This window comes from Tachypleus tridentatus, chromosome 1 (assembly GCF_004210375.1).
Source record: "Tachypleus tridentatus isolate NWPU-2018 chromosome 1, ASM421037v1, whole genome shotgun sequence".
NCBI lineage: Eukaryota > Metazoa > Arthropoda > Merostomata > Xiphosura > Limulidae > Tachypleus > Tachypleus tridentatus.
In genome coordinates, this window is record NC_134825.1 from 105,139,491 (window position 1) to 105,163,796 (window position 24,306).

The following is a 24,306-nucleotide window of genomic DNA, read 5'->3' on the forward strand; positions in this document are numbered from 1 at the left end:
ATATTTTGATGTACAGTTACAGAACATTAGTTAAACGTTTATTGTACAAGAAAAAACCTTACATTTTGTTGTACAGTTATAGAACATTAGTTAAACGTTTAATGTACAAGAGAAAACCTCACAATGTGTTGTACGGTACAGTACATTAGTTTGTTTGTATGTTTTGGAATTTCGCACAAAGCTATTCGAGGGTTATCAATGCTAGCCGTCCCTAATTTAGCAGTGTAAGACTAGAGGGAAGGCAGCTAGTCATCACCACCCACCGCCAACTCTTGGGCTACTCATTTACTAACAAATAGTGGGATTGACCGTAACATTATAACGCCCCCACGGCTGGGAGGGCGAGTATGTTTGGCGCTACCGGGATGCGAATCCGCGACCCTCAGATTACGAGTCGCAAGCCTTAACACGCTTGGCCACGCTAGGCCATCAGTACATTTGTTAAACATTTATTGTACAAGAGAAAACCTTACATTTTGTTGTACAGTTACAGAACATTAGTTAAACGTTTATTGTACCAGAGAAAACCTTACATTTGATGTACAGTTACAGATATTAAACGTCGCCAGTTAAACGTTTACCGTACAAGAGAAAACTTTACATTTTGTTGTACAGTTACAGAACATTAGTTAAACGTTTATTGTACTAGTTGATTTTGTCTAACACTTGTTCCTCCTTCAGTATTCAGGAAACAAGGAAAGCTCATAGCTTTTTTCCGACAATTCTTGCTGTCACGACCTTCTCGAGGTAAACTGAAGCAGAGTGGAATATTAAAGGAACGGGTGTTTGGATGTGATCTGGGTGAACACTTGCTGAACACTTCCAGAGATAGTGAGGGGTTTCCTTCTTAGTTTTCTAATTTAATATTCATTTTCAAACCTGTGAAATTGGAAACATTTGAAGTATTGGTGTTATTGCAGAAGTTTATATAGATCGGGTGATAGTAAGCTGTGGTCTGTAAATGTAGAAGTTTATAAGTATTGTGTGATAGTAAGCTGTGGTCTGTAAATGTAGAAGTTTATAAGTATTGTGTGATAGTAAGCTGTAGTCTGTAAATGTAGAAGTTTATATGTATTGTGTGATAGTAAACTGTAATTATAAATGTAAAACATGTTTGTTACAGATATCAATGATAAGAAATTGAAGTGAAATATAAATTTTAGTCCAGTTATTGATTCAGTTGTATAAACTGTTTCACGACCTACATATTGAACGTGTATGTTCACCTGTAGCTCTGTGGTAAATATGGAACTTGATAATTTGTGGACAGTTGTTTATCAAAGTATTATATGGTAACTACTCATGGTGTAATTCAAGTGTTTACATGGAGATTAGTGTTTGTATTGTTGTGACAGTCAGTACAGGTATAAAATAGGTTTCCTACTGAGTAATTGAACAGAAAGTTAAAACTAATACAAGTGTGTTTAAATCAGTAACTACACATCATTACAGCTTTAGGGCCTTACTAAACATATCTTCATATTTTGTAACCTTGTGTGGGTTTGGAATAAAACTTGTAATTATACTGTGTTATTTACTGGTAAGCTCTCGCAGAATATATATTCAATACATACATAAAACCTTTTGTTAAGACTGAAGTTAATTTTCAACTTCCTATTTCTGACCCATAGTTCCCTTAATTTTGAAATGCTGTGCTGAATTCATCGAGGAACATGGGATTGTCCACGGGATCTACAGGCTCTCTGGCATTAATTCCAACATACAGAAACTCAGGTATTCATTATACTTTGAATGTCCAGTTAAGAAGGTTGAATTCTTTACAACGTCACATAATAACATCAAATTATGTACACTGTGAGACTTAATGGAGTTGACAAATATCACCAGTGTATTAATGTATCCAGGACAAACAATACAGGTTGGCTAAAATAAAAAGATACTAAAGAAGGAAAGGTACAAAAATGCCCCAGATTTTGGAAAACTCCTTCTTCCAGGAGAATGCCCTAAATTATTCGTTTTGGTCAGTTTGTGTTTTCCATTTTGTTTCTGCTTCTGGAAGTCTAACGTTTTGATATGGATGTGAGAAGATACTAAAGAAGTTATATATTTTATCACTAATATACCCAAAGTTTTTACGCATGTAGTTTCTTTTATATTTATAGTAACAGAATAGCTATATATCTAACTTATTCTAACAATCATTCAAAAAATAAGTGTAGGTTGAAATTTAAATTGTTTTTTAACTTTCTTACTTTAATATCATGATTATGTAATTAGTTCAATGGTCAAGTTGATTGTATTCTCTAGTGGTCTCTACAGTGAATGTCTGTGTGACCCTTGTATTCTCTACAGTGAACGTCTGTGTGATTTTTATTAAGTATTAATGATCATGGTAACAGTTTTATATTTTGTGTTACAGATCTTGAAACATCAGTTTATAACATTCACTGTATACTAAGCTCCCATGTTGCATCATATTGATTTTGTTTCTTTTTAAATTCAGCATAAAGTACTGACCATAAGCAGTAGATGTTTTTTTTGTAATTAGGATAGGTGGGAACCTCATCTATAATTAGTGAAAGTGATTCCAGTACTGATGGTCAGTTTCATTGTTATTAGAGACCAAGTGGCGACCCATGAATAGTGTAGATCAATCCATGTAGACTGTACTAAAGAAGTTAGGGACAAGTTACTTCTGAGAAACTTAACTCACTTAAATGATTCTAGGTTAGCATTTGATGAAGACAGGGCAGCAAACTTGAATGATGAAGCCATTTTGCGTGATATCCACTGTGTTGCTTCACTCTTGAAAATGTACTTCAGAGAGCTGCCGAACCCACTTTTAACGTATCAACTCTATGAACAGTTTGTGGTAAGTGAAGTCTTAAACATTAATCACAGTGATGAAACTGTAGTAAAGTGAGAGTAGGAGACACTTTAGACATTACTAACACTTGGACACACAGTAAAGGTTACTAACGGTGGTGAAACTGTAGTAAAGTGAGGGTTGGAGACACTTTAGACATTACTAGCAGTGGTGAAGTTATGGTAAGGTGAACACTTGGACACTTGGTAACCATTTGTTAAAATCATAAACCTTTTCATTGGCACATTTTTGGGTACACAGAGAAATACATGCGGTGGTGTATACTGTACTTATCACACAACATCAGTGTTACATGTAATAACTACTGTGTCTGTTTTGTTCCAACAGAATGCTGTACAGGTGGAAGAGGAAACAAAACTGATCCATATTCGTGACGTCGTACAACAGCTTCCACCGCCTCATTATCGGACGTTGGAATATCTGATGAGACATCTAGCCAAGATTGCTTCTTGGGGAAATCAGACAGGGATGACCCCCAAAAACGTTGCAATTGTGTGGGCACCCAACTTGCTTAGGTATGTCAGTGATTATGTAATGTGTAGTTGGAACGTTTTGATTTCCCTAGCAAGAGTTGTTCTTGTTGATAATAATGACACAGATATGCAAGTTTAAACTTTATTATAAAAGTTGGTTTAGTTTTAATAATGGACTTCCCATAATTGTGCAACATAGATTTTGAAAATCATATATTTTGTTTTTAATAAGGTAAGATTTTTTTTACAAATTCGAAAGAAAAACCCCTCTTGCTTATATTTGTGATAATTTGTTTTGTAAACTTGATATAACAGAAAAGGTTTGTGTCATTTATACAAACTCTTGTTGGTATATAAACAAATAAATAATATTTAAGAAAATAATAACGTTAAAGTGCACATTCAAACAAATACTATACAGAAATGACACATTAAGCAGTCTTTTAACCGTTTATATTCTAGTGGTGGGTTTTAGAATGATCGATAAGATGTTCACGCCGTGATTGGTCTAGAGAAATCTATAGCCAGTGGTTGTCGCCATTTTAAATATAACGAAATGTAAAAGTACATATGACGTTTTGTGAAAATTCTGTATGTGATGGAGAAAACTGGATACTTTTGGATACAGCATACGGTAATTACTGTAGAACATATAAATATTTCAAGGCAATAAAACCATCGTTGGCCTCTGTTATCCATAGCATATAAAACTATTTCGGTTTAGATGTTTGATGAATAGTGTTGTTGTTTATGTCTTTCTATCACTGCACATGGATCACTGGTCTCGTGTATTCTAGTTTCTTTTTGTTAATTAGGTGAGCACTAATTTTTACTTATGAGGCCATGACCAGTTATTTTCTCAATGGTAATTCTAGGTCAAAAGAAATGGAAGGAGGGTGTGCCCTTCACGTTGTAGGTGTTCAAGCAGTTCTAACAGAATATCTCATCAGATACGTCGAAATTATTTTCAGTGGAAAACTTCAGTCTTTCCAAGAACAAGCAGGAGGTTTGTAGCTTTGGGTGTGAATATATAACACGTTACACAATTATGTTGCGTGTGTGTGATTTATTAAGATAAGACACCCAGGATTGTTTATCAGAAAATTAAGATTTTATAACTTGTGTTGCTTTTCCACAACTTTTTCTTCTAATTAATTTAGAGAAAAGCTGTTATCACAATATTGGTTTCATTGTTTTTAAAAAGTGTGTTAAAACAATAGTTTAACCAAATTTTCATCTTCCATTAAAAGTAATATGTGGAAGTTTTTGTCCGAGATTAACATTCTTATTTTTCAAAAGCACCACAACGACCACGCCCAAAATCGTTGGCTATTTCTTCTCCAACCAAGCTTCTATCTTTGGAAGAGGCTCGTACAAGAGCTCTGGCAGCCAATCTCCCTGGAGCAGGACAGAAGTACATCGACGTTGGAGGAGGACCCAAGAAGTTGCCTGCAAAATATCACACAGTGATTGAGTTACCTTCAAAGTATGTAAAACTTCTCCTTGGGTCACTTAGAACTAGTGTTATTACTAGCAGGCTTGCTGGGCCTGATGTACCTCGAATATGTCTGTCCATAAAATTAAACACAACACTAAACAAGTGAAACAGTTTAGTTTTTTAAACTTCTGATCAGCTCCACAAATTTGTTTTAAAAAACTGTGATTTTATAAATCATAAGTTGCTTCAAAGCTTTAGGTTAATCCTAGCTGTTAACTACTTCAGTACTAAAACATATTACTGAAGTTCAATTGAAAATATCCATCGATTAAGTTAACATAAGAAAGTAACAAGTATATTAATTTGTTGTTCTCTTGAGGCCTAGAAACAAAACAGAATAATTACAGGGGCTCAGAATTATTCACAATATATTTAAACTCAAGATCATGTTGCCAAGGGCTGCCATTACCTTGAGATCTAACATCAGGCATCCTGCACACGAGAAGCTTCGGGTAAAAGAGAGGGTGCTTGCAACATCGTCAGCTGTTAGGGAGATAACACACCTGCTGATGTAAGCAATGCACACAGTATACTGCTTTAAGTATGCATTGCATTTTGACTCTCTACCACAAATTTGTGTTTCAAGAATAGTAACAAAAACTTTTGTAGTAAAAGTATTTGAAAATATTAATAGTTTTTTAAAAAGTAGATACTGAAAAAAGATACTTTGTTACCTTTACAACTGTGCTAGCAACTGGCAGGTTAGTCCTAATTCATCTTGTTTTGATAAAAAACAAATTAGTTCCAATGGTAATAAAATCACAACTTCCTGTGAATTGTGGGTTGAGTCAACCACCTGCTGGAAATTCATGTGAACTTAGGTTGACGAGGTGTCGTAAGAACCTATAACCCTAAGTCCAGGATATTTTGTACAAAATTAATTATCCAGCTTGAAACCTGTATTTTGGTAAATGTAAAAACTGAGTCCATGTAATCAGATTGGCAAAATTTCAGGATTAATAAAACAAATCTTAAGAAAACACCAAAGTTTAACTTCAAGTTTAAAAACGTTTACTAAACTACTACATATTTATAGCAGAAAACTAACTATTCTTATGTGCTAAATATACCTGTACTCATATTGATCCAGCAGGCGCAGTGGCACCAAGTTGAAAAAATCTCCTTCAGGGTGGAAGTCATTCTTTTCTCGAGGCTGGCAGTCCAGTAGTACACGAGAAAAAGACAACTGTGGTCGAAGAGGGTCTCTGAAACTGCGCAAAGGAAGTACTGGTTCGCTTCAGCATGCTCAGTTTCCACTGCAGGTTCGTTATAGTTTGTTCAGCTGCTTCAACTTAAAAACTATATTACTATTTAGAATTAAAAATTTGGCAAAATGTTTTAATCTTGTGATCCAACATCGTTTAATTTCTGGAAAGAAAATTTCATAGTTCGTTTACACTTTAAAAAACTGTCCTGTAACAGTCTGTAAACATTAAAACACTAATTACTGGTCAACACAGCTGTGAAGTAAGATCCCAACTGTCAGCTGTGTTCTGATGTATAGCCCACATTTCTGGGTTGGTGGGAAAATAACGTTATCACTTTGAAAGCTGAATATAGTATTAAGGCAACTTTTCTAAAAACTTGCACATTGATTTGTGTGGTTGATTAACACAACTTGGTTATGGAAAAGTTCTGATCCATTTCCTGTTGTCAACCAGACATCGTGACAGAGCTACCTGACCAGAAGAAAGAGGACACACACGTATCTCTCATAACAGCATTCAGGTAATAACGTCAACCAGTAGAACCCAGAGAGCCAGTTAAATGAGATAATTTTCCACTTATTTTACAAATGAATATAATGTTATACAACAACTGGAGTTCTTGGATATACTGAAAGTGTATTTCATTTTTTCATTTTCAAAACAGGAAAAAGTCATCACAGAAGCAGATTTAATTAACACTCGCTGGAAAAAGTTGAGAACTGTAAAGAGTGCAGAGTCGCTGTTTTCTTGTACACCAGGTGACAGTTCATGTCGCAGCTCTTCTGTGTTTGAACCCACGGGCCCAACTGGTACAATATTCATTCATCCTCTAAATTTGGTTAAATATTTTTGAACCTGCCATTGCTGTGAAACGTTAACCTATAATAAATACTTGTTTTTGTAAGTTAAATTATTTATAAAACAATAAATTCCTACTGTTGTTTCCTCACCTTTGAAATGGAAAGGAATTTGTGTATGTTGTGGTCAGTTAAGTTTGTTAGAACTCTGACCTCTAGAAAGCTTCAGTATATAGTATTCAAAACATTAGCAAGTAAAGATAAAAGGCCATCATGGTTATTAGAGATTAAGGTTCTAAGATATATTTGAACTACATTACAAAGGTCTGGAGCATGAAACTTAATTAATTTAAAAGTAGAGCTGTGAAAATTATTTTAAAAAATCCTATTGTTGTTTTTACTAATTATCCATTATTATTTTACTAAGTTTCAGAAGCCAGCCAGTCTAACCTCCTCAACAGAGAACTTCTTTCTTCCAGTTCTCAAAGTCTCCAAAAACATGTTCGTTCTTCTTCTCACGATTCTTATTTTGACCCAAGTTCCAAACAAGAAAGCCCTCCAGGAGATGCTGCTATGGATGATCAAAGTTTAGTTCAAGGCAGTCCCCAGTCCGTTAAAAAGTCACCTGACAGTCATGAATCGTTCACTTCATTTGAACACGCATTTGATAATTTTGTGGATAGCGATACTCTTGCTTCTTTCAGTAGTTCATGGATGAACTTTTCTCAAGACGAAACAAAAAATCTATCATCTGAATACTTATCTAACTGTAATAAAGTGACGCGTAAACAGAAACTAAGAAGTTCTGACAGTGACGTGTCAAGTCCTAAAGTCCAGAAACTAAGTTTGAGACACTTTCGTCAAGCCTTTAGCTCACCTTCGTTTAGTTCTCGTAATGAAACATACAAACATTCGGAATGGGCTTCGTTCATCGATGAAAAAGATCAAGACGCGTTGCAAGGGAGTTTCCGTCGAACAAAGGACAAAATTCTTCACGTTTTGTCACCCGATTCTGTACAAAAGAAACTGTTTTCTTTGTCAGACGATAAAGAAGTTCATTTGACGAACGATAAATCTCAATCAGCTATCGTGCTTTATCTCTATCAACCTACTCTATCGCTTCCACGAGTTCTCTTGGAGTCAAACTTACCCAGCAGACAAGTGAGATCATTATCTGACCTCCGACTCTGTGCCACAACACACTCTAGCGATACATTAAACACTAACCATGGTGGTGATACCATACCACAAGCAGCCAAAAACTTAGATATACACACCTATGATTTATGGTTTCATGATGGTGACATCAAGACAGAAGATGACTGTGTTAAGGTCGTTGATGAAATGTTACAAGCAGTAGCTAAAAAAATTGAAGAAGAAACCTGTGGAGCTGGACCAGATGTAGACAGTGTTCCTGCTGAAAAACCACCTAACTGTGTTTCATCCTCCAGTGACCAAAAGATAAAGATTCTTGGTACACAACCTGAGATATCTACTAATTGTTTGACTACAACAAGAGATGAAAGCCATAATCACTCTGGTACAAAGATGTTTTCTGTAAATAAAGTCTGTTCATTTGGTAGTGAAGCACAGAAATTAAACCTTTCTCAGTGTGATGAGGATACTATAAACATTTCTCAGTGTGATGATGATAGTAAGGTACACATGGAGGAAACTATAAATACACGAAAGAGTTTGAGCCAATCTGACGTAATGACATCTGTAAAAAATGATGCATTTTGTGCTATCAAGCAACAATCAAAAATGAAATTCTTACCTCAGCATGCTCCATTCTCTAAGCAACAAGATACATCTCGAGAATTCTCAGAGTCAAGCCTAGCTGGGCAGCACTCGACTCTCCGTTGTATAACTGAAGGTTTCCTCATTGAGGATGCAGAGAACGAAATTTGTGACGATAAACGTGGAAATGAATTGAATGATTCATCAAAGAAATATAGAGGGTTTAGTATAGAGGATGATTTTAACCAAGGTTCTCGAGACGTACTTCTAAACATTACTTGTAATAACAAAGAACTAAAGGAGAAATTCTGTGATCCAATTTCATCTGAACAGAAACAGTTCAATGAAAAGCTTAATAAATCTGTAATAACAGAGAATGGAAGACTTTACAGTACCTTTGAAAAAGGTGGAATTTCTGATGCGGGTTTAAAATTATGCACACTGCCAGAGTCCCACAATGGTAAAGATGCTGCACTAGTACCTGCAAGTCTTGAGTACCCCAAATTTCATAGAGTTTGTGATAAAGTAAATGGAAAAACTTTTCTAGACGTCACTGAAGAAAACAATAAGAAAACTCCATTAGATTGCAGCACAAGTTCTATGTGCAAGTCTTCACAACCTAGTTTATTTACACAACTTAAAGTACTGAAACTACAAGCCTTCCATTCACCAGAAATGTCCAAAGAATCAATTTTCTATGACCCGTGGTCAGACCCAATATTAGATAGTGTGGTGGATCCACAAGACATTTGGGAAAAGCAAATTTTTTCCTCATGTCCCACACATTCACTGTCTAAAGGTGAACAACAACTACAACTGTCAGATGTTTCTAAAACTGAAGAAATTAACATTAAAACAACTTGTGGCCACAAAGATCAATTTATACGACAGCTAAGCATGGATGGTTCTATATCCAAAGAAGAGGAAAACATAGGAACTCTTCCCATGACAAGCACACCAACAACACTTCCAGCTGAACACCACAAACAAAGTGTTAAGTCTCCGAACATGGCTTCAGTAAATAGTTTAATTTCTTTTGAAGAGAATGAGAGGAGGGAAAGAATTGACCGTTACAAAGAAGAACGAAGGGCACAACTCAGGGAAAGGTGGAAATCTGAAAGTTTTAAAAAGGAAACACCAGACAAGAAACACGTGGGAACACGATGGAGGTCAAGTGTTCCACTTTCAAGAACAGTCACTAGTTTAAAAGATTACGAGTCCGTCAAAAATAGAAAGGAACAAAGTCGCAGTTCAGGAATCTTAAATAATTTCTCACTAGGTGAGAACATGAAGGAAAGATATGACGATGGCAGCAAGTACAAACGTATGGAGAGACCAACCTATCAGACTAAAGGTAAAGGAGGAACCATCTGCAAAGGAAGACAGGAACATAACACATCCAGGCTTACTCAGTTATCTGATGAAATTAACCACAGCTCAGACATTGTTTCAAGATTATCTTCACAAGTAAATAGTGACTGTGGTCAAGACACCACCTTGTATCAAAATTGTGTGCCTAATGAAACTCTTGTGCTCAAGCACACAAACGATTACTGCACTTTGAGACCAGAAACTTCAGTGTAATAAAATCAGTTTAGACTTGTAGCAACTTATTGTAAAAAAAACAACAAATGATTTGTATGAGAAATCAATTGCAAGTTCCAGTAGAAAAATGTATGTGAAACATTACCCTGTCAATTTATTGTAATTCATTATTTTAGGCTGTTGTAAACATGTATCCAGTCATTCCAAGCATTTCAACGTTGGTGGTTTTGTAGCTCACAAGTTGGTAGTTTACAAGGAAGGTGTAATTATTATTACTGTTTTGTGTGTAATTATGTATATAAAACCATTTATAGTACAATTACTAGCCACTTGATTTTAGAAATACATTTGTCCCTGTAAAAGTTTTAATAGTGGTAAGACAGGTGCAAGTGTTTTCTTATAGCAAAGCCACTTTGGACTATCTGCTGAGTTGGTAAGGCAGGTTCTAGCACAGCTATATTGAAATGTAACTTTTAATTACTAGAATTACAGAATTATCTGAAGATATAAACAACTCTAAGGGTGGGTCATCAATGTTCAGATCATTTAATCAAAGCAGCAAGCAAAATGTTTCACCTGCAAGTTCTCACTGTAGCAATAACCCAAGTCTGAGTTGCAACAGTTCAAAGTGAATCAAACAAGTTACTATGTACGTTGTTAACACTAACATTGTCTTGTATACAGTTAATCATTTGTTATGTTTTCCAGTAACTTATAGTAACAAGTATTGTGTATATTTATACTAAACACATGTATATTTTGAATGTCTTATTAAAGACACTGACAACTCTTCCTTAGAGGCTACAAAATTTTTTAATGTGATATTAAGTAGTACGTAGAACTCTCCAACCAGTGGAGTTATTTTACATGATGTTTCTGTATATACTGCTAGAAAAATTACATAACCTTGTTACAATTGTATGTATAGAAATATTAAAGAATTTTCTTTTTCATATTTTAAAGTGCATTTTATTTTTTCCTTTAGCTAAATAATGGGAAGTGTTCAAAGTGGAACATTTTAAAATACACCCATAACACTGACAAAGACATTCTACAGAGCATATAGGGCCCAGCCTGGCCAAGCGTGATAAGGCGTGTGACTCCCAAGCCGAGGGTCGCGGGTTCGAATTCTCGTCACACCAAACATGCTCGCTCTATCAGCCGTGGGGGCGTTATAATGTGATAGTCAATCCCACTATTCGTTGGTAAATGAGTAGCCCAAGAGTTGGTGGTGGGTGGTGATGACTAGCTGCCTTTCCTCTAGTCTTGTACTGCTAAATTATGGACGGCTAGCACGGATAGCCCTCACGTAGCTTTGCACGGAATTCAAAGTAAACCAAACTGAGTCTATACAAAGACATTCTTTTCACACATATGCAAAAGCTGAAACTTGGATAAAGATGTTCTGTTACTTCTGCTTAAAATTGACTTTTATGGAAGGAGATTCTGGAGTTTGAAAAGTTAAATGTAACATTATTTTGATTTAAATTAAGCTCAGATTGAAAAAACTTCTTTCTGGGCCACAGAACTTATTTTAAAAACCCTGTCTAATATAAGTACATAACCAAGTTTCTCTCATGAAGTACAGTTAGTTTCAAAAGTAATTAAAGCAGAGTACACAAACAAAAGGTGGTGTTGGTTTTTATGACAATCCAGTAATAAGCTGCTGTCAAACTTAATTTGTTTGAGAATGTTCAAAACAGTTTCATTATCAGAACATTTTACCAAACTGTAACAGCACTTGGAAACTTTTCAGTCATGTGACAGTTCATTTCTGTGGCTTGAATCATTACAAATGCAAATTATTGTTGTAGTTTAGCAGTTTAGTCTTGCTGTACAACTCCAGTCACATACAACCTCTGGTGTTGTCCAGCAGTTATGGCTGTTTGGAAACGCATCAATAGTAACATGTAAATAATCGGTATGAATACAGTCAACTGTATATTAAATTTATTTTTCCACATCTTGAATAATAAATGATTTGTTTTAGAAACAGGTATACATCTAAACCTGCTGGATCTACAAGAAATCGTAGAGGTGTCAAGTAAGTAATTTCCAAGAACAGCACCTGGATATTTATAGACAGGTTAATGTAGAAAAAAAAAAAAAATAGCTTTCAGAGTAGACACGGTGTTTATTATCTTTCTTGTAACAAGAATCTTCTTAAAACTGTACCTCCAAAGAACTAGAAATATGACCTGTATGTATTAGTAAAAATAATTTTTACAAAACAGTACAAAGAATTAAACATTTCATATACACAAATTTAAATATTTTCAACTTAAATATATATATAGATGTGGAACTCATGTAGGCTTTGTAGAGAACAATATAATTACATATTTCAAGGGTAGCTACAACTTTTTTGATTTTTATCAATTGAAATAAGATGTCCACCTGCAACTTCATGCTTTTAATTTTAGAATACTTAAACATATTATTGTCACGTACACTGGATTCTGTTTAAATAAAATGTGCAAGACTGTATAAACACTCGATCGATTACGTCATTACAAACTCGCATTTCTTAACAATGTCTACTAAATAACAGGTCTCACTGTAGTGGTAAACAAATACAACTGGCTGGAATAGAACAAGACAAACAATAACTGCTTAATCTTAGAAATAAACTATACAAAACATAACTTGTGGTAAAGTACTCACATGTATTAAGCAAATAACATACTAACCATACCATTTCAGTTGATTCAAAGTACTAATATTACAAGTCAATTAGCTATCTGGTCCAATACATCAGAACACGTGCAATTCGGCATTGAAATAGCTTCTGAACAAAGAGGCATGTGTCATTTTCCTGAGCAGTATTTAAACATTAAGTTTACCATTGACTTAAATGGAGCCACAGTACTCACCACACTTCTGCAGGAGATTCTAATGGAGATCTTTATATATTCCTTATGTATATATTAAACAACATATCTTGAGCAAATGTCATGATCTGTAAGAGAGTCAAAATATATGATTCAAATCAGATGTGTGAACAACAAACACACTCACACTTAGTTTTAATAAAGTTCCTAGTTTTTGGCTGAAATGCACACACACACACACACACACACAATAATTATTTTGACTAGCTGAAGTAACTTTGAGGAGATGTAATGTTATCACCAGGGGCTTCTAGTAAGTATATGCAGTTCAATTAAGGCAAGCTGGTAAATATTAAGAACCACACACATCACATGTTCATGCAAGCAATTAATTCGTTACATATTTGGTTATACTGCAAGCTGTCTCCCGATATCCGTCGCATTTTCACTCCTCTCTCTGATGGCCTCGACCCATTATAAATTTCAAGTTCTATTTGTACCCCATCTGGATGTTCCAAGGCAAAACCTCGTTCAGATGGTTGGAACATTAAAGATAAACCCTTTGAGCCCAGTCTCTGCTGGACCTGTTCCAGGAGTTCTCTACAGCACACAGTATTATCTTCAGACCCAATTGTCACACAGATGTTACCACTTGCAGTTTTCTGAAGCTCTGAAGCACCAGCTTCACAAGGTGGAAAACTTGTCGTGACACCAGTGGAAAAAGCAACCAATCTATTTCTGTCAGAGTGAAGTCTGGATTTGGTACAATCAACAGGTGGGAAATTCTGTCTTAAATGTTCAGTACTGATAAAAGATTCTCTGGTGGGTTTAATTGTTGACCACATTGGTAAAGATTTCAACAAATTACAATCTACTTGTTCACCCTGATTTCTTGCAATTTCAGGTAGCCAATTCCCAGAATTCAGTTCAGTTTCAGAAAAGGATGAGTGAAATTCACCCAGTGCAACAGAGCTACAATAATCCATGCTATTGTCATCTTTTTCTTCAAACTTGATAAGTGGTGGTGTTGTTGGGAGAGATCTAGTCTGAGGACTAGTTGGTTTAACAGACAGAAGTTGGGCTGTGGCAATATTAAAAGTATCTGTACTTGTAGGAGAAAGGTGTACTTCTCCCGTTTCATCTGTAATACTGATTTTGGGAAATATCTGAGTACAGACTGAGAGAGCTGAACTGGACTGAAATGGTTTGACATTTGAGGTATTTAAGGTCAAGACTCCTGCATGAGCATGCTCTGTGGAGTCCTCCTGAATCATGTCCAGATTCTGGAAAGTAGGAGGAGAATTATTTCGAGGATTCTGACCAACTAGTGTTTGGAGTCGAGGGTAGATGGCTGAGAGGTGAGTAGGAGAGTCTGGATAAGGACTAGGAGGAGATGCAGTCTGTTGCTGAGGTGAAGAGATACCACAAACCCTAGAGTACGGGGGAGACATCCTTTCTGTACCTGTTTCCACACTGTTTCCGACAGATGGTGGGGGTGATGGACTAGTACAATGGGGACCTCCAAATCCTACGGGACTACCACGACGCTGAAGATGAAGTCGTTGAAGATGCTGGGACAGAGAAGCTGTTGAACTGGAGCCACTACTCAATGTCTGATGAATGGGGGAACCTGCAATTGAAGGAGGTGAAGAAGTAGAAGTGGTGGCTAAAAGAGGGTGGAGGTAGGACATCTGTTGAATGTGAAGCGAATGTCTCCTTTGCATCTCAGCTTGTAGCTGGCTATCTGTTGGTCCGGTATTTTTCTGAAAGGGGTAAAAAACAAGGCTTATTGACAATCATTTCCGGATGATGGCAACAACAAACATTTGACGTGGGTACGTTCAGTAACAAAACTTTAATTCTTGGTAAATTATTAGGTTCAGACTTTATAATATGACTGCACCTAATAATTTACCATGTTCAATATAGCTTGATGAAGATAGAATACATATATTGTGAAATGTTCATTGTTGTTGCTGTTGTCTTGTTACTCATCATTTTATAATATATTCCTTTAGTTACAAAATAATTTACTTTATAGTAAAAATTCTCAAGAAACCATGATAAAAAAACAAACACCAGGATAATTAAAAGAACCCAAGTAATGAACTTTACCTTTAGAACAAGTCTAGTTATGGCACAACAAATCTTAAGATAACATGACAACTAAGTGATGCTGCTGTGACCAAGTTTGAAACTGAACAAAAATGGCTCCACCCAACAAGTGAACACAGAACCAGAAAATTAAAACTCTGAAAAACCAACAACTGAGAAATCACTATAAATAGAAGTTATGTAAAATCATGATTAATGAATCTGTACTAGTCCGTATCCTTGGCTATCATTACCGTCCCCAGTGAGGGTTGTGGTCAGTATCCAATCAGTGAGGCTATCATCACCAAAGGTAACAATAGTTACAAGTTAATTATTTTAATTTATATTCATTGTTAGGATGATTACAAAAGCATGACATCTTAAAGTCATATTTAAATACGAATAACAACAATATATTTCTTAAAATCAGCATCTTTATAAATAAAGAGAATTGGCAGAAGAACATTTTATTTGAAAAAGTTTTATACGGTGAATGTGCCTGTAGCTGGTGACATTCCTGTTGTAATGCTTTCATTGTGGGAAACCCTTCACTTGATGATTGGCTACTAACCCCAAACTGATTATAAAAGTTTTATACAGTGAACGTACCTGTAGCTGGTGACATTCCTGTTGTAATGCTTTCACCGTGGAAAAACCTTCACTTGATGATTGGCTACTAACCCCAAACTGATTATAAAGTCGCTCCAATTGAAAGCGATGAGGACTGACCACCGGACATCCATCACTTGCTCGCCGAGTGACTGCAGTTTAAAAACTATGTCATGAGAACAGTTCATTTATAAACAAAATCGTTCAAAATAAGCAAATTTTAACACTGTTTTTTAATAGAGATTAACACTAATACAGACCTGGTTGTTTCTCCGTGACAGTTAGAAGCCCAGACCGCCTCTGTCTAATTGCAGGCTCGCCTCTCCACTCTCGGCTGTCTTCTGCACTGCCACCAGGAAGAACGTGTCGCTTGACACGACCTCGTGACTGAGTGTATCTGAATAAGAAATGGACAACTGTGAGAAGCATTTGATCCAAAGAAAACATGGTATTACAAATATTAGAGTATATTGTGTTACGAATTCATTACATACAACAAAATATTAAGAAAGACTGGAAAGATTAAAATAAAATGTCTTTTATGGAGATGAAATATGTTTTTGAATTTTTAACAAAAGCTACACCAGTGCTATCTATGCTACCCATCCCTAGTTTAGCAATGAAAGACTAGAGGGAAGGCAGACATTTACTACCATCAAATCCTGGGCTACTCTTTTCACCAATGAATAGTGGAAGTGACTGCCACAATTATATTACTCCTACACTGAAAAGGTGTTTGGTGTGACATGGATTTTAACACTCAATCATTAGATTATAAGTTGAGCACCCTGACCAACTGACTATGCTGAACCACAATTTTTTTTATTTTTTTTTTGGGGGGGAAGAGTTATGATATATTAAACAGCTTTAACTTAAATGAAAGTAAATTATTTCTTTAAAGAAACTAAGAAAACTACATCATTAATGTTGTGATAAACATTGGTGTGTGACCTGAAGAACTTTCACAACATGGGTTTTACGTTACCTTGGTAGTGTACCAATACAATGTCTGTCATCAATGTCACCAGCTTCAGTTCCTGGTAGGGTTACAGTTGGTAGTCTGGGTAAGGTCAGTTGGTTACTCGGAGACATCTGTAAAAAGGTGAAAAAAACCACGACCAGTGTTAACTATAGGACCAAAAGGTAATACCACCACGGCAGTGTTAACTACAGGACTACAAGGTAATAATACCACCACGGCAGTGTTAACTACAGGACTACAAGGTAATAATACCACCACGGCAGTGTTAACTATAGGACTACAAGGTAATAATACCACCACGGCAGTGTTAACTATAGGACTACTAGGTAATAATACCACCACGGCAGTGTTAACTATAGGACTACTAGGTAATAATACCACCACGGCAGTGTTAACTATAGGACTACTAGGTAATAATACCACCACGGCAGTGTTAACTATACGACTACAAGGTAATAATACCACCACGGCAGTGTTAACTATACGACTACAAGGTAATAATACCACCACGGCAGTGTTAACTATAGGACTACAAGGTAATAATACCGCTACAGCAGTGTTAACTATAGGACTACAAGGTAATAATACCACCACGGCAGTGTTAACTATAGGACTACAAGGTAATAATACCACCACGACAGTGTTAACTATAGGACTACTAGGTAATAATACCACCACGGCGGTGTTAACTATAGGACTACAAGGTAATAATATTGCTACAGCAGTGTTAACTATAGGACTACAAGGTAATAATATTGCTACAGCAGTGTTAACTATAGGACTACAAGGTAATAATATTGCTACAGCAGTGTTAACTATAGGACTACAAGGTAATAATCCACCACGGCAGTGTTAACTATAGGACTACAAGGTAATAATACCACCACGACAGTGTTAACTATAGGACTACAAGGTAATAATACCACCACGGCAGTGTTAACTATAGGACTACAAGGTAATAATACCACCAAGGCAGTGTTAACTATAGGACTACAAGGTAAGCAACGTAATACAATTTTAGTACCTAAATAAAGAATATTATTTGAAGTCAAAATGTATCATTATTAGATGGTACAACTAAATATTCCTCATAATTCTAAAACCTGTAAACATATCGTATACTTACCGACACAATCCTTTCCTTACTTGACGGATGACTTAACTGTCCTTGTAACACATATTGTTGGAAGAATGTTTGTATGTTGGCTCCACCGTCCGACGCTCGACGACCCAAACCCCCAACTATGTCAACAAGAGAGGAAAAAAAGTTCCTCAAATAAATCAAATGAAACTGCTGGCCAAACACAGATATTTATTATTGTTTCTTCAGTCCATTTTAAAAGCTTAAACTTATGAACATTACATATACAAGTTTCTATGTTTGAAAGGGGTCTAATATTATAAGACTTAAATGAAGTTTGGATAATTAAAACGTGTTAACATCAATAAGTAACGTTGTGCAAATTTACCTGCTCCTAGGATTGTTGGTGGCTTCAACAGATGTTGGTCCTTCACAGAAAAGTTCTGGGGGGGAAGGTTTTGTACAAGAGGTAGGTTTTGAGGAAGGTTCGTATTTGGCAAAGCACTGAGAGGTAATGCTGTCGGAAGATGGAGCATTACGATTGGCTTAAAGTTTTGACTCAGCTTGTATTCTTCTACGGCAGGAGATCTCAAAACCTGTTTGTGCCGCGAGTCGCTAGGACCAACTGTGTGTCGACGAATTACCTGGTAACGAGACACAGTTTCTGGCATGGGATCCTCTCCGTCAGATTCCAAATCTATCTCGCCAAACTTAAGGAATGATATTATTTCAATCACATTGCTTGTCGCAATCATGTTACATCACTCATGATAACAAAATTTTAAAATCATATGTTCTTGAATATTTGAAAGTTAAATTATTTTATTGGAAGCATTTACCACTAGTGTTCAAGGAATGAAAGCTGTCCTCCAAACTGATTACTTAAATTTTCATCTAACAAATACACATTTCCAAAGCCCGATACTGATAAACAAGACACTGTTAAAATAATTATGCCTGTGATATTCAAAAGTACCATTAGCAAAAGTTTTGGTACGTTATTCAACAAAAGTAAGGCTAAACAAACTAAATGACATGAAAACAGAAGGAATGCTCAATGGGTGAAATAACAGAAGGAATGCTCAATGGGTGTAATAACAGAAGGAATACTTAATGGGTGAAATCAAGAAGTTCTTGAAGATATTTTTTACTCAATTAACTGTAATCAGATAAAGTGAACATAAATGTATCACACCACAAATAATAGTTCTTTAATTAACAAAAACAACCTATCTTCTATGTAACTGTTTTAACAACTACTTGACATTTGAGTAACAAATAAACCTAAAAACTGAAATAAGTTTTTTAACATTTGGCAGTAACATACCACACAAACATCATGATAAACAAAAACAATACAACCTATACAGAACACAAACAATATACACAAAACTACATACCTGCAGATCAAAACAAACAATATAAGCTAAACAATCCAAGCAGCAGACAAATATCTGGTATCAATATTATACAAAACTCTAACGTCTCACCTTTTCAAGGCTTTGATTTTCAGCAAACATCTGCAACATGGGTGTAGGGCTAATGGTCAAAGTAGGGTTAGATGATACTCGGTTGTCAGTGTCAACAAACTCCATAGCAGGTGAACTTCTTTCAACTAAAGGAAATCAATAAGTTATTTCTACTGGTAACACGAAAACATGTGTTATTCATTTATGTTACACCTGAACTAATACTAAACTTTTGAACTAGTACAATTTTAATGACAACAAAAACCACGTCCATAACACTTTCATTCTATTCTTCATAGTGAATTATAACATGATAAAATATTGCCCCTATATCAAATCATATCTTCAAACTGTCTAGGTATTATTTAAAATCACAGAAGAGAGACTTTAAATGAAAGTCACTCTTGATATATGTAGAACAAGCTTCTAGTTCGTAGACAACAGTAATTAAGTTTATTTAAAAGTAAGTTTATTCAAATTGTAATTTACAAGGCTTTTCAATAGCAGCATTTCATATTAGATACAGTAGAAGCTAACTCTGATTTTCCACTCAAATAAATACAAATTTAAATTTGTGGATTTCATTTAGTAGCACAAAAAACTACAGACAATAAAACTACATACCAGCAGTAGTTGCATATTAATCCTAGTTGTAATAGTTTAAACTAGGTACAACAATGATTACATACCAAGCCCAGCTGTAATAGTTTAAACTAGGTACAACAATGATTACATACCAACCCCAGTTGTAATAGTTTAAACAAGGTACAACAATGATTACATACCAAGCCCAGCTGTAATAGTTTAAACAAGGTACAACAATGATTACATACCAAGCCCAGCTGTAATAGTTTAAACAAGGTACAACAATGATTACATACCAAGCCCAGCTATAATAGTTTAAACAAGGTACAACAATGATTACATACCAACACCAGTTGTAATACTTGACTTTCTTTGTGGCTGGGCTGTTACTGGCAAATTCTGGGACAACAATGCTGCCCTCTGGTGACTCTTCAATTTATCCAGTAGGAGGTGATAAATTGCACTATAATCATCAAACCTCTTTTCACGTACAGACTGAAACATGAAAAGCAAGTTGTTGTCAATTCTCAAACATTTATAAACTTCTTTAAGCTACCTGATGGATTTGAAACATGAATTCACACATTTCTGTTAGAAAGTCTTAAGATGAAAGAGTATGTATGTTTGTTCTTTATATAATTAAATCATTCAGAAATATTTCCTTCAGTACAAACATGTCTCTGATAATATTCTGTTCACAAAGTTCAGTACACAACACATTACAGACTCCTTTATCTAAACTAAAAAAACAAAATAGATTATCTGGCCAAATGAACATTGACAAGAACTGTTGAAACATTCATTAGAAACATCTTAGAAGAATGTAGCAACAACCTATGTCACCATCAGGACCACACATCCTGAGTAATGTACATGTGTGTATTAGATAAGCCCAAATGATCTAATACTTCTATTAATAGAATTACTTTATATATATTCTCATAGATTTATGTTAATAAATTGAAATGCTACATTACTGTTTGACACCAAAACATTCATGTACATCATCTCTTCAAGCACTTGCCAAAATGTTAAGTCGTTAAAACAGTGCTTACACATGATCAGCAGTCTACAATAAGAAGTAAAAACAATTAACTCATACACCTATTCCATATCAAGTTGAAATACTTAGAAATTTACAGACAATACAATGATGCATGACTTGTGTATGAAGATATCATTATTGTATACAGAGATATAACAACATTTTAGTATGGTGGCAGTAAGCACAGCTATTGACAATGATAAAACCAGTAAAATGAACAAGTTCATCAACTGGGCAACACAGCCAGAAGGATTTTTCCAAAGGTTAGTTTTTTAATTTGCGTAGATGTTGAATATAGCAGAAAGTCCAACACGGTATTTCACACAAACCACACTTCCTTCTCAGAAATATTTGTTTTATTTTATGACAATAATATCATTTGCTCACTTGAAATTCTGTACAGGTACATTAAAACATATCCAAGGGTTCTACCAATGGCTTTTGCCCATAATATTTAATGGGTCTGCCAAGAAAGTTTTGTTAAGTTTTCATTACAACATGTTATTAAATTCTGTAGTTTTCAAACATGCCTATTATAACACAAAATACCTTGCATTCTCAAACAAAATAACAACTTGTGTCACAGCCACAAATATTTCAGAGTGATTACACTATAATATCACAAATAGTAAACTGGCAAACTATAAACATAATGAAGTCATTTACTTGGGGGGGGGTACATACATTAGTCTGTCTTCTTTCCCCCAAAATAATGAAATTCCTTATCTTACAGGTCCTTATTTAAATTCAGAAATACAATTAATCTACCATCAAATGAAGCTAATTTAACCTAGGTATAACCAAGTTCAGCAATTATTATTGATAAACATAAGATGTCATTATTTTTTCATGCCATCTTAAAGTAGATCTACAATCAATTTCAGGCAAAATTCAAATACTTAAATATAGTTAGACAATGATTTTTCAAAGCATATAGTGGATAAAAAAACTTGTGTGTGTTGAAATAGTTTCATCTGACAAAGAGTAATTAGAAACATATGAACTAAGATAAGAGGATCAGAGTGTCATCAGTTAGAAATGTTTGGAAACCACTGCTTCTGTAGGACACTACACAACTCTGAGATTACAAAAGGATCTGAGGACAAGAGTAGATTAAGAGAAAACATGTCATTGACCAATATTCTTCTAAAATGCAAGTTGTACTTGCTTCATTCCTTGAATTTGAAGGTGATTACACCTAGAGATGGCACCAAAATATTTTCAACTTCATCAATGGTATAGTTCTGGAGATTATTACCTTGGCAATTTGTTCGCTGGATATTCCAGGAAGTTGAAGCATATGTTGAATGATTAATTCATTGATTGGTTCATTTTCATCCAAAGCTTCCATCTTCCGCTGCCCTATTAACGTTTCCAGCTCGGGACAAGGACCTCCCTGTTGCATCCATTTGTGCTGGACAATTTGCTGTATTGTGAACCTTTTTTCGGGATCCACTATTAACATGTGCCGTATCAGATGCTCACATTCTACAGAAACAAGAAATACTATACTCTAATTTCACTATTAACTATATAAAACTGACAAAAACAGTGAATTTTTCACCATTTGTTGCTGTAGGTACAATAATTCTTTTCTTTGCAGTATACAAATATTACTACTCAACTGTCTATTCATCAAACTCTAGAATAATCTGTCAGAAGGCCACACGTGTTGTAATATAACCAATAAAACAGCTTTATTATCCTTCAGTTAAGCACTTGATTATACGAGCTATGACAGTATCTATAGAAAACTATCAAAATATATAAATGAATAATTTATGCTTAACAATAATAAAAAAACAAGTTAATTTACTGTTGTTTTACAATTTCTAGAGTTATTAAAACATAAAACTTCCTTAGAGTCATGAGATGATCTACTAACACTTAAAAAAAATAACCAACTACTTTCATGTTTTCAACTATTACAACTATCCAAGTATGGATACTACAGTTTTGTTATTGTTATTTTGTTATTAACTCTAGGTTCTTCAAGTTAGTGAATGAGTTACACGTAAAAATTCAGGTTTCTAACTATCCAAGTCTCATGTGGAAATATTCACTTGTTTAAAAATAACTGATTAATAACTCCAACAACTAACCACTTACTGAAGTTTACTGATCGTGCAGTTCTAGATCTGATCACTATTACCTGACTCTGCTCTTACTAGTTTAAAAACAAACAAACAAAACTGCCTTAACTCATAAGTATCAAGCCAGACAATGAAACTTGTTATTAATGGTGATTTGACGGCTGTGAAGGTTAATCTTGGATCTGTTAGTCATACAGTTTCAAAATGGTTCAGGAATTATTGAAACTTAATTTCAATTAAGCTTACTTGTGTTTCTTCAAATTAATTATAGTTATAATACTCTTAATAATCAGATAATTTTTAGACAAACACATACCTGAAGACATGAAGAAAGGTATACGAATTTTTCCAGCAAGAACCCGAGTTCGTAAACTTTGAAGTGTGTTACCATCAAAAGGAAGAGCTCCACAAACCAGAACATAAAGAACCACACCCAAACTCTGCCAAAACAAAACTATTAAGTTTTTAACACATGCACACGCATAAACACAACACTCAAATATATCACGATGACAAAAATTTCTGTTGCAAGATCAAAGAGAGACTAAATTAACAGATTTTTACATAAAGTGAGTGGCATCTGTAAACCTTGCACATTAAGACTTTGTATCAACTACATTATCTTAAAATTCTGTCTTACCCAAATATCAGCTTTTGGTCCATCATATTGCTTCCCTTCAAACAGTTCTGGGGCAGCATACGGAGGACTTCCACACCACGTTGAAAGACGTTTACCAGGTTCAAAGTAGTTACTGAAGCCAAAATCTGCGAGAGCATTATTACATCGTGAAAATGTCTAGATTCAAACTTTATTTATCACTGAAACTTTACTATGCACATGTCCTGAAATATAAAATTATTTTTTTCCAGCCCCTATTCCATATATTGTTTCATACATCTATTTATCATAACTATCTCCTTGTCTTTACATGACAAATACAAATATTTCTAAACTTAGAACTTACTATTTAGTTGCTTTACAACAATGTTACTAGTAATTCTACAGAACTGTTAGAATCTACTTTTTATAACACTGTGAATGTGTTCTGATCACAACAACTATTAAAAGTTGTGTTTTTATTAGGCATATTTGGGTACATTATATAACATTCCATCTTTGAGAATTTTGCTTTAGAAAATTGTTTGTTTAAAATATGTCTTTACTTTAAGGATAACTTATATCATAAGCTTTTCTCTTCAAGATTATACCAAATTATTTTGTTTTTTCAAATACACTGAAATAGGCCCATATTCCTTCATCCATACATTCAGCCCCTGCAAGGCCCCTTCACTACAGAGATAGTGCAAGGTGAAAAGAAACTATAATATTGTTATGAACAAAAGTAAGTCTTTAATAACATTTCTACACCTGTTCAAACCCATTCTCAGTATGTTCTGTTTCATTAGA

General features: G+C 34.9%; 2 protein-coding genes across 3 annotated transcripts in view; one reads left to right on the plus strand and one right to left on the minus strand.

Annotated features, from left to right (window-relative positions):
- The first annotated feature begins 659 nt into the window (after positions 1–659).
- LOC143257430 (uncharacterized) lies at positions 660–11,071 on the plus strand. Its single transcript, XM_076516096.1, has 9 exons — positions 660–831; positions 1,632–1,734; positions 2,689–2,833; positions 3,176–3,363; positions 4,197–4,327; positions 4,621–4,807; positions 5,910–6,081; positions 6,692–6,836; positions 7,252–11,071. The coding sequence occupies exons 3-9, from the start codon at positions 2,774–2,776 to the stop codon at positions 10,146–10,148; spliced, it is 3,780 nt and encodes a 1,259-aa protein (XP_076372211.1). The 5' UTR covers positions 660–831; positions 1,632–1,734; positions 2,689–2,773; the 3' UTR covers positions 10,149–11,071.
- A 1,152-nt stretch (positions 11,072–12,223) lies between these two features.
- Positions 12,224–24,306, minus strand: part of LOC143257435 (serine/threonine-protein kinase SIK3-like) — a 32,177-nt gene continuing 20,094 nt past the window's right edge. For both annotated transcript variants that reach the window (XM_076516110.1, XM_076516120.1), the window contains 11 exons: positions 23,539–23,663; positions 23,215–23,338; positions 22,064–22,293; positions 20,105–20,255; positions 19,197–19,321; positions 18,095–18,416; positions 17,752–17,867; positions 16,629–16,735; positions 15,904–16,040; positions 15,644–15,795; positions 12,224–14,703 (listed from right to left, as the gene is read on the minus strand). In XM_076516110.1, coding sequence (XP_076372225.1) covers positions 13,309–14,703; positions 15,644–15,795; positions 15,904–16,040; positions 16,629–16,735; positions 17,752–17,867; positions 18,095–18,416; positions 19,197–19,321; positions 20,105–20,255; positions 22,064–22,293; positions 23,215–23,338; positions 23,539–23,663 — 2,984 coding nt within the window. In that variant the 3' untranslated portion in view covers positions 12,224–13,308. The remainder of the gene's footprint in view (positions 14,704–15,643; positions 15,796–15,903; positions 16,041–16,628; positions 16,736–17,751; positions 17,868–18,094; positions 18,417–19,196; positions 19,322–20,104; positions 20,256–22,063; positions 22,294–23,214; positions 23,339–23,538; positions 23,664–24,306) is intronic.